The sequence below is a fragment of the Neodiprion virginianus genome, chromosome 2 (assembly GCF_021901495.1).
Source record: "Neodiprion virginianus isolate iyNeoVirg1 chromosome 2, iyNeoVirg1.1, whole genome shotgun sequence".
NCBI lineage: Eukaryota > Metazoa > Arthropoda > Insecta > Hymenoptera > Diprionidae > Neodiprion > Neodiprion virginianus.
The window spans coordinates 34,205,120-34,216,136 of NC_060878.1; the positions used below are offsets into that span (position 1 = coordinate 34,205,120).

The 11,017-nt window shown below is 36.9% G+C and overlaps 2 protein-coding genes across 3 annotated transcripts; one reads left to right on the plus strand and one right to left on the minus strand.

The window, feature by feature from the left end:
• Positions 1-453: 453 nt before the first annotated feature.
• LOC124298382 (protein O-mannosyltransferase 1) lies at positions 454-5,648 on the minus strand. Of its 2 annotated transcripts, none has more exons than XM_046750292.1 (7): positions 4,990-5,491; positions 4,024-4,205; positions 3,638-3,939; positions 3,372-3,546; positions 2,196-3,282; positions 1,821-2,122; positions 454-1,745 (listed from the first exon to the last, which is right to left on the minus strand). In XM_046750292.1, the coding sequence occupies exons 1-7, from the start codon at positions 5,116-5,118 to the stop codon at positions 1,559-1,561; spliced, it is 2,364 nt and encodes a 787-aa protein (XP_046606248.1). In that variant the 5' UTR covers positions 5,119-5,491; the 3' UTR covers positions 454-1,558. The 2 variants fall into 2 exon arrangements, with proteins under 2 accessions (XP_046606248.1, XP_046606249.1); XM_046750293.1 differs by lacking the exon at positions 4,990-5,491 and adding an exon at positions 5,540-5,648 and having other exon boundaries at positions 455-1,745.
• A 147-nt stretch (positions 5,649-5,795) lies between these two features.
• On the plus strand, positions 5,796-9,240 carry LOC124298383 (ATPase WRNIP1-like). Its single transcript, XM_046750294.1, has 5 exons — positions 5,796-6,787; positions 7,083-7,268; positions 7,345-8,227; positions 8,385-8,609; positions 8,834-9,240. The coding sequence occupies exons 1-5, from the start codon at positions 6,473-6,475 to the stop codon at positions 8,950-8,952; spliced, it is 1,728 nt and encodes a 575-aa protein (XP_046606250.1). The 5' UTR covers positions 5,796-6,472; the 3' UTR covers positions 8,953-9,240.
• Positions 9,241-11,017: the final 1,777 nt, after the last annotated feature.

An 11,017-nucleotide genomic window follows, 5' to 3' on the forward strand; every position in this document is an offset into this window, starting at 1 on the left:
TTTTACATATGTCCCATTCTCAGAGCACAACAATGAAGAATTACAGAATGTGGAATCAATTACAAGATCTGTTTGATTTTGAGAGAAAAGAAAGGGCTCTCTCAGAAGTAAGTATACTGTAATAATTAATGGATAACATATTATTTAAAGTTTTTTTTCTTTCTTGCATTGTACTTGAATTTGTTTATTTCGTACAGTGTGTGAACTTGTATTGAACTGGAATTGAATGTATGCCGCTGACTGTACATCATCAAGTTGTGTATCTGTTGGTGGAAATTGATTATACTTTGATTATTGTGGGAGTGTTCAGGATAATGAAATACGACCATAGCATCATGCCGAACACGTGTGATTTAGTATAATCATTTAAGTAATAATCAATCCATAAAAGCAGAAGGCAGAAAAATCGCATGTGTACAAATGTATTAAATTTTTATTTTTAATAAAAAACTAGAATACAAATTGTATACATTATGTCAATGTTTTATATCGCACCCATAGTCCTCTGTACATTGGAAATACACCTAAATTTATAGCTAAAATACGTTTAAAAACTTGACCATCATTTTCTTAGTTTATAAATAATACAAAATATAAGTAAAATTTTTATACCACGTTGTAGAGTTTTCTCGCCGGTTTAATTTCATATTATACATATTTAAGTCATTGTCGTACTGTTCTTTATTTTCAGTATTATCATTTGTTGAAGAGTATATCGTGTGAGTATACCATTATAGTAATGGTACTTCAATTCTATTCTAATGTTTGAGAGTTTATGGCCATTTGTAAATCCCATTATCCAAATCTGTTGTTCCCAAATAACATCAAGTATAACTGTTCGTCATAGAATGGATACATATCAAATGTAACAAATTCATCAATGACTTTTATACTGTAAAATGTATTTAAGAAAAAATCTCCAATACGTATATTGTAATATCAAAAGGTAATTTCAGGGCTGTTGTAAATACTTTTCGATTTCCTACAATTTTAGCAGATAATCAGTACGAATACCTTCTGTACAATAAATTATACGGTAGCTTACGCTTTAATTTAATACATCATGCCTCAGAATACTAATCTCATGATATGTTTTCATAGTGGAATGTCTTGATTCAACCATTTAACATCCGACTGCTATCGTAAATAAATACTAGAATCCGGAATTATATTATAATATACCTATTTTTCATATATTCATCTGAACTACGAGTTACAGTAGATATTTATAACTCAACTGTAGAAATATTATAAAAATTTGTAATGTCTGTTTAACAAGTAAATAAAATTGATATAAAAACCACTTACGAAATAGTATATCTCATATTACTAGATTGTTTATTGTAGATTGTATCTACATGTATATATTGGGGAATCACAGATTTTTACTCAACCGACAAGAAAAAGAGAAATGAATAGCTGCAATCTGTCTTCTTCCCGATTGCGACAATGATAAGGCAGTGTTAGTTGAAAACGAATATTTTTACGACAAACAACATCATCAGTTATTAAATCATTATTTGATCAGATCGAAGTAACGTGCATTAAATTTTCTGACTCAAGTTTTATGGATAATGAAATCCCAAGTATCACGCCATCGCAATTTCAATATTTCTGTGACTGTCAATGGAGTTGTACCATAGCTTAAAACAGCAAATTTTTTAAATACATATATAATCATACCTATCCATGCTGCAATGCTGATTTTGAATAAAAACAAGGTAATATGCCATTTCAGTCGTTCTCTGAAAAGGATTATCATTAGTAGTACTTCTTGTAAGCACATTTGTAAAAAAATGTATTTGTCAATTAATACTTACCCAATTAAATAGTGCAGATGGTCGATGACCGCTGATGTTATTAAGACCTTGAATACGAACGCTGGTAAGTAATGGTGTAGAAATAACGTGCGCTCTACGAAAAAGAAGGGCAGGTAGTGAAGGAGATACCCAACAAGAAGAACTTCACCAAAATTAACAAATCTTTTCCACTCCTGATCCGATACATCAAAGCACAATCTTCGACGCCTCATTAAGTAAAACATGAGCAATAAGAAGTATATCAGAATCGACACTGTCCCAGAGTACCAAACAATTACATTACCCAGCAAATGCACTTGTGCCTGCAACAGGAAAAGAATTGTGACAGCCAATCAATTCTCGATTATTTAAGTATTTTAAGTCCAGTATTCTTACGTTACTCTCAGTTGAGACCCAGTAGGCGATGCCACGTGTCATCATTGGCCACTCTAGGGGCTCGCTGGAATACATATGACTGTTTTGACCTTCCTGGGCACTGAAGAACATCTTTGTTTGCAATTCCACAAATTTTTCCCAAAAGCTCAACGTAGTGGCACGCAGCGGTATCATTTCAGCACCAACTAATTCTCTTTCCCGTTGCTTTTGATCTTCACTTTTGGTATATCTATGCTCCTCGACATTCCAAACTGTATCTGGCTGCTCAATTATTCTATCTGCAACAATTTCGTGCTGATTATATCCCCAGTCTGGTAATTGTCTACCGCTAAATCTTAGCGCCTGCTCTGTGTTCGCATGGATCAACCGTATCTGGCTTTGAATAGTGTGCCAAATTGGTCCAGTTTGATCTCGGTTGATTATATCTAATCTCCACATATTTTGTGCTGGCATAGAAACGTTATAATCTATGTAGCAGGACACCTCTTGGTTTTGCGGAGACATTGGTGCGGCTACGTCATGCGAGTTCAACGCTCTACTGCTTATTCCGTGTACCAACTGAATCACATCCCCGTGCTTTATGGGATCGATTGGCTTGGTCACGACCAGACCGTCTGTTCCTGGTCTCTTGACTATCCACCAATTATTCACATCTTTAAACGAGTAGCAAGTCACTTGTTGCTGATGAGAGCTTCCCCGATTGTCTGGATAACGAAGCGGATACACTTGATTGTGGCTGTGCAGCCAGCATGCTCTACCATGGGTATGTCGCAGGGTTATCTGTGAACCGTGTGTAACTTCCAAAGGTTGACCTTTAGTAATGCTCGCCAAACCACCCTCCAAACTAGCCTGGAAGGCGCTGGTCATCACCGAATCGTGGGGTCCAGCTTTTGTCAGGATAGATAAATGGACATAAAACACTCCCACATACACCGTTACTGGGATAGTTATGAGTACGAACATTCTTGCAAACAAATGAATATACAGGAGACCTGCTGACAAATATCGATGTGGAAGCAGACTCCAGTAATCACGGGTTATCAGCGCAACCGAAAGAAGAAGCGAATAGAACCCAACGTACTTTACGCTAAAAAAGAATATAGGCAAATAGAATTGTATTTGAAGTTTGTTTCTGAAATTCTATTGTATTTTCTATTGTATGTGAATTTTACTCACCATAAAGCGCAGGACAAATTAAAAGCTCCTAATGAAAGCCAGATCCACCAGGATATTGTGAAGGGCTTGTCCATAATCTTTCTAAATTTGACAACACACAGCAAGCCAAATAATGAAAATTGTATCAGGATGCTTTCCATCAGAATAAACCGTGACTGCGTTAGGAAGGCGTTGTCTGAAATACATGGTAGGATTCGTATTGAATGAAACGTAAAGGCAATGCGATTTCCTCAAACAGTTTTGATTTGACAAATTATTATACTCGCCAAATAATAACATCATTCCTGCTATAGTCGCACTCCATTGTTTGAAGCCTAATTCAAGAGCCAAATGATAAACAGTTGGCAGTACCAAGCTGCCGCAGAAGGCTGGGATGATTCTCAGAGCAAAAAGGGGAACCATGTCAGTGTAGTCGCTTCCTATTCGGTCAAATTTAAATTTCCCATCGAAACCTGCTAAATAAGCAGCGATTGAAATCAACTGCTTTCCCAGAGGTGGATGGGAGTCGAAGAAATACGTCTTTTTCATGTAGAGTCCAACATATTTCCCATAATGGAGTTCGTCAAACCTAATCAGAATCACAATATTTACTTGTATATATTGAGTCAATTATGAAATGTACAAAGGATCATTATTATAACAGAAACCTTACACAATGCTTCGAGGTTCTTCCAGTCGATATAATCGAGTTGCTAATCCACTGAGTAACAAAATTACAGCAACTAAATCAATTTCCAGGTTTACTCTCAACCGGGTTGGCAAAGTCGTAGATAATTCTCCAGCCTCCTTGGCTTTACATTCAACTGGCATTTCAGACACTGACGCACCGTCACCCTGTAAACAATTTGAACGTAAATGAGAGATGAAAGAGTTAGTATTCAAACCAAGTGTGAAATTTTATCTTTGAGTACATAGGAAAATGTAAAGGCAGCTTTCCACGAGGTATCAGTGAAGATCAGAAATTGAGATTTCAGATTTGTTCTAGAGTTTTTGATATGAAAGTCCTGCAGTACTATGGTCAAAAAACAATGTGACGAATTTGAAAAAAATTTTAACCACTGTCATATCTGAGATATTATGATTTAATTTCTATTTCCGAAGCGCCCATTTTTTACAATTAGAAAAGATTTCGGAAAATCAAGATAGAATTTTCATTATAGCAAAAGATACGCGGTTTCGAAAAATAATGAAATTCAAAAAAGTAGCGTTCAGAATGGATTTTTGATATCGAAGTAAAGAAGAAATTTTTTTTTTATTTTGGGTCAGAAAAGGTAATTACAAAGTAACGAATATCTTGCAGCATATCGTAATATTCATCATTTATATATATATAAAATCGAAGCTTATTAAGGTATAACATATAATATTATAACTGTGCAGTGTTGTAGGAGCTGATAATTCTTTTTTCTATATAACTTTATAATTAAAACTAGGTTTATTTTTTTATTAATTACTTTTTTCTAGAACCATTATAATAACATTGACAACACATAAGTGCATGTATCTAGCGTAACAACGTTATTTTTGCTAATCATATTAATTATTATAGAAAATAATAACAGTGACGATAATTACAATGATTAACAAAACAAAGTAACAAAAATTTATTCAGCAGCACCTCGTCTCTAATATTTTTCTGCGGAAAATCCCCGGTGTCATTGCACTCAAAATTCCCAGTGAGTTCAGAAGATCGCTCTGTCGATTTATTGTCAATTGTTTTAATCTTCCTGCGGCGCGGGCCTTCCATAGTTACTTATTTTTGAATTATAATGCACTATGTTGAGAAAAATATATTGAACAAATCACACAAAACACGTGAACATTGGACCGAAGTGACGAATTAATAGCTAGAGCGATAAGAGCCGCGAATGTCTGCACGGAGAACCCGGCATGCATCCAGGTCAGCGTCATAACGGTATAAATCTCAAAGCTGGAGATATTTTGACCAAAGTATGGATGTATATCTACATGTACGGCGCATATCCACGACACATCGTACTAAAGACTTTCACATGTGATTTCTATCACATTGTTCTCCTTATATTCAGTGAAAGTATTATATCAAGTCGTGACAATAAGTTTTGAAGTCGCGGGACGTATAAGGTAAGTGTAAGATGAATAATAATCACTCTGCAATCTTCTTTCGTACGCGCAGCTGATGATTTTACCTGCTCAATTCCAGCGTTAGTCACTATGTAGCGTTCGGTGTTTCGGATGCTGGTGGATGATTATTTATTGTCTCAAATTTACAGTGAGAATGGAAATAGGTATGTTATTGCGCATTGCAAGAAAGAAAACACTAGTATTGGAAAAAGTGAACCATCACATCAATTTGTCTCAGATTACATTTTTGTTGCTAAAATACAGAGAAGTTACCGATCTTGAGATTTAGGATCTACAAATATTCCGATCTCTTTTACCGACGCAGTTACGCGAAAACAGTAAAACGTGCACGGCTGGAGTTTTGGTTACAGACAATGAAATAAAGAATTATGAATTAACATAGGAATGTAACTCCTGAAGAAAACAACTTGCTCATTGTCAAAATTAGAATGCTATTGCTTTATATATTATTATAATGAATCATGCAACGTTATATGCAACGCTTTAACCTTAATTCGTGAATTAATGTAAACAGTAAAAGCGTTGGAATGGTTTTTACCTGTATAATATATTGGATTCGCGAAAACAATATTCGCGAACGAAATTAAGTTGCTGAACGTTTTAATTAATGAAATTACCTGTGCTACGACTCAATTATTGAAATGAACAACCGTGAAAGAGTTACTGTGAATTTCCTTGGTTACCATCCAGCATTCATTATCAATCATCGATAAATTCTATAATTGTTAATTTTGTGCGGATCACTAGGCTGAACGCATCATTGCGAAATTTGGTTTTGAATTGCTCATTCGGTGCTGCCACCTGTTCATACAATCAAATTGACAATGGCTCGAGGTCAGCTGTTAAATGTGTGGTTGTTAATAACGATGTTAGTAGAACTGAGAGTACAAAGAGCATCAAAGGAAGGATTCAATTCGGTAAAGTTGAAGAAAGTTTATCTTCGATTCATTTACTAGCTTTAAAAAGAGAATATAGAAATGGATTGCCCGATATGTGGTAAGGAGTTTTTGGCCTCGGAGATCGAGAGCCACGTGAATAAATGTTTGTTTTTAAATGACATGTCAAAAAATGCGATATCTTCGGTGGAATCTGGTGGTATCAAAAGGTTCCACTCATCAGGACTGCAAGGTAATAACAAGAGAAAATCGTTCGGGCCGTTGGTCAAAAAAGCCAAATACTTGGCGTCCAGTGAAAACTTGGAGGAAAGTGAGGAGAATGACGAACAAAGTGCCGCTGCCGGTATCACCTCAGCCGAAAGCGCCAATCTCGCTCCCCATATTCAACAGAACAAAGTAATCGTCTTCATCATTCATATAATTCTGTAGAAACTTGAGTACCAACGTTTCTTGTGCCACGATAACTGCATGCAGTGAAACGATTCCAGAGTACGTCATCCAACCTTTACTTTTCCCTTCAATTTTTACAAAATTCTTTAACTAAACAATCTCCAATACCAAGTCTCTCGAAATCCCTCCACTGCTTTTCTGTTCCAGCGTTCTTTGAAACATTTTTTACCAAGACTTTGTACATTGTTACATTTTGCAATGAAATACAAACTACGAATAATAATATATGAGTTTTGTACAGGTTGGTAGTATTAAAAAATCTCACAAAGACGACCATGTTCCACTTGCCGAAAGAGTGAGACCTACGGGTCTGATGAATTACGTAGGTCAGAAACATGTTCTTGGATCACAGTCAGTCCTCCTTCAGTTGTTGGAAAAGAAAGAAATTCCTAGCATGATTTTATGGGGACCTCCAGGCTGTGGGAAGGTAATTTTGTGCTACTTCGTAATTACGGTTAACAACTGTGAAGAAGCAGGAATGCAGTTTGCATCTGAAATTTCAGACATCTCTAGCGAACGTGATAGCTCATATATGTAAACAAACGCCTGGTGGTAAGATGAGGTACGTAAAACTGTCTGCGGCAATGTCGGGCGTGAATGATGTCAAGGAAGCTGTTAGTCGAGCAGCGAATGAGTTAAAATTTGGTCGGCGCACCGTGATGTTCATGGACGAGATACACAGGTTCAACAAGCTCCAGCAGGATATTTTTTTGCCCCATGTCGAGGCTGGCACTGTGACTTTGGTAGGAGCAACGACAGAGAATCCATGCTTCAGTTTGAATTCTGCTCTGTTGAGCAGATGCCGTGTCGTTGTATTGGAAAAGCTAACGACTCCTGACCTCGTTTCGATCATTAAAAATGCTGTGACCTTCATGGAGGGCAAGGTGTTCTCTGCTTCTGAGAACGCTAGTTCTGGAAGCAGTAACAACACTGTCAGTGAATCGTACAGTTCAGAGGGTGAATACACACAATCGGCTGAGACTGATGAGTCGTTTGTTCCAACGTTTATAGTAGATGATCCCACGGTTCAGTGGTTGGCTGAAACATGCGACGGTGATGCACGCATAGCCTTGGGAGGGCTTGAACTTGCGATCCAATCAAAAGTTCCTGCTGAAAAGGAGTTCCTTGAGAAAGGACCTGGACTCATTACTTTGACTGATGTGAAGGAAAGCCTGAAGAAGTCACACATATTGTACGATAAGAAGGGGGACCAACATTACAACTTAATATCTGCATTGCACAAGTCCGTTAGGGCCAGTGACGATAATGCTGCGCTTTACTGGCTTGCTCGTATGCTGGCTGGGGGCGAAGATCCCATGTATATTGCCCGACGATTAGTCAGAATGGCTAGCGAGGATGTTGGCCTTGCTGATCCTAAAGCGTTGGGTATGTAGGCGAAGAAAATTGTACACTATTTATAACTGCTGTGTCTCTGCAACTGAACTTCATTTATCTATTTTTTTCAAGCACATGATTTATTGTAAAAAGTTTCTAAGCATGACCTCAGACTTGGCTATTTCATGTAAGGCGGACCTCTTTTTAGGTATGGCAGTGTCTGTGATGAACGGATGCAAGATGATTGGCATGCCTGAAAGTGACGTGTTATTGGCTCAGTGCACTATATACCTGGCAAGAGCTCCAAAGTCTCGGCTAATGGAAGATGCGCTTAGAGCGGCGCAAAGATTGGTGGCCAATCAAAAAGGGCAACAGCCTGACGTCCCCATCCACTTGAGAAGTACGGGTTCCTCAAAATTGGTCAGTCTACTCGGTAAGTGGAAAGAAATGTGACACTGTTGCTGTTACAATGTATGCCAAAACTATTAACATTTTAAATATATGAAGATTGTTGTACAAAATTTGTCAAAATTTATCCGAATTTATTCGAATTTTGTGTTTGATTAAGAAAGAAATCGGTATATTTCGTGTTAATTTCTATGTCTGTGAAAGATTTTGTTATAATCACAATAATTGAAAGAAAAATAAATGTTACAGGAAATGGAAAAGGATATAATATGCTGCATAAAGACGATTCTGGATTGAATTACATGCCGCAGGGTATGGAGGATGTGAATTTTTTTGAAGAGGACGAACTTACTAGTATTATCGGTTGATATTACATATTTATAAATTACCAATCCTGTTTCAAACGTTAATACATACTGTTTTCTTTTAAAAGCTGCGAATGTGAAAAACATTGTGATTTACGTTGCTTATAATTTTATGATAAGGTGGAAAGAAGTGAGAGGAAAAAAAAACTAAAGCCCTTAAGTACAAGTTAATTTTTAAAATTAAATTAAAATTGCGGCCAAATCGACCAAACACTACCTCCGTAGGTTGCACATATCGGATTTTAATGATATTGTTATGTGTGAGATCAAGATTATATTTTTTCAAATACATCAAGCGTGTTTGATCAATTTACCAGCCCCATTTGTGACAATGGCATGATTCTTCTAGAACAGCAGGTCAGCATGCGTTCTTCAGTATCTGCATGTTAAAGTAGGATAGATTTTGCTTTGATCACGACATATTGCATCGGTTTGAATTCGTTCGAACACATTACTTTAGTACACATTAATTTACTACATCTTTTCAAATGTGTTCGTTTCGAAAATCGTGGTAAACCATAAGACGATCGTTACGACGTGAAGTGAGCAACGGTTGAATATCTTCTCTTGTCAGTTGAGTCTAGTACGCTGTGTCGATCAGTCTTGATGTTCCGTTCGACTGAACTCAGGTAAAAATTACGTAGTAATTAATAATGTACGTTAATTTAGCATATATCGATATACATTCCAATGCGTTCGTTTCGCGGATATTAGTGAACAATACAATGATCGTTACGATGTGAAGAGAGCAGCGGTTAAAAGTTTTTCCTCATTTTCGTACGCGTCGGTTAACATGGTTGATCTTCCATTCGACTGTATTTCCATAAAAAAGATGCGATAATCATCCGTGAGCTGTATTGTAACGGTGTGATATTCAGCGTATTGCAAATACATTAAGCTGTGTGATAAGTCGTTGCCCATCGTGAATTGATTTAGATCATAAATGTCCATTAATTCGATGGTTGACAACATTCGATTCCAAACAAAAGCGTGAGTGACGCCGATCGCGTGTTTGATGGTGAAATAGCAGTTTCGTCATATTTTGGCTTATAAATATCAATCTCTGAAGTATATTGAGAATTGACTTCTTATGACTATTCTATAAAGGAATACACGAAGCATCATATACGTTAATTAATTCTATAATTCGCAAATGAAGAAAAATATAGGGTAAGCGATCGAAAAACAAGTGAGTAACGATTTGATGTTCATTTTCTAAACATTCGCGTGTGAGTTGTTTTTCCTTGTACTTAAACGCAGTCGCTTTTGTGGATTCGTCGAGGTATTCCTGGTGCTGTTCAATGTTTATACGGTTCGGTTCGTGACATTGAAACGTACCCCTAACGCAGCAGTCAACGTTAATTTCACGTGAAGTGTGCCGCGTGTTTGGTTCGGACAGGTAAAAATCAATCGCGGATCGGTTTGTTTTGTGTTATTATTCAAGGATGCATTAGTGACACGCGATAATAGTAGCCAGCGTGAGCCATCGGCATCCTGTAAACATCGGAGGTACGTATACTTGAAATAATTGCTATCACAGAACTTCATTGATATGAATGCTCTTTATTGAAATAGCTCGATTATACCGAAAATCGGATAATAGATCTGTGTCGGTTTGCGATTCCAGGGGCGGTTCTCGTCCTGCAATAAAGAAAGGATTAGATTGCTGTTTGCAAGTTTTTCTAGCCCACTGCAGATAGAATACAATTATTTAGTTCTCTATCTGCCTACTTCATCAATGATATATTGATATTGCTTTTGATGTGGTTCCGAATTTCTACAGAATTTTATTTACAGTCACTTTTCGTATTAGACAAAGCCAATGATGGAAAATTGCACGGAAGGCGATACATATCCATTTGAATTCATACCTCATGGATTGTTGAAAATTTTTTATTTTTTCAATTTGATATTCCGACACACATTCGAGTGAATTTATGAGACCGCCATGTCGGTAAGTTTATTCAGTAATTATACACTATCTGCCTCGGCGATGTTGAGTTGATTGAATCTGTAGTACCGACGTGATTGTACATCGCTGCGTCGGTTATGGGTAAGACCGATTTGA

Coding starts and splice junctions, on each gene's coding strand:
- LOC124298383 (XM_046750294.1), top strand. CDS start 6,473: ATGGATTGCCCGATATGTGGTAAGGAGTTTTTGGCCTCGGAGATCGAG. Junction 7,269..7,344: donor GACCTCCAGGCTGTGGGAAG/GTAATTTTGTGC, acceptor CTGAAATTTCAG/ACATCTCTAGCGAACGTGAT. Junction 8,228..8,384: donor TGCTGATCCTAAAGCGTTGG/GTATGTAGGCGA, acceptor ACCTCTTTTTAG/GTATGGCAGTGTCTGTGATG.
- LOC124298382 (XM_046750292.1), bottom strand. CDS start 5,118: ATGGAAGGCCCGCGCCGCAGGAAGATTAAAACAATTGACAATAAATCG. Junction 4,206..4,989: donor AGAAAAATATTAGAGACGAG/GTGCTGCTGAAT, acceptor AATTGTTTACAG/GGTGACGGTGCGTCAGTGTC. Junction 1,746..1,820: donor CATCTGCACTATTTAATTGG/GTAAGTATTAAT, acceptor AATCCTTTTCAG/AGAACGACTGAAATGGCATA.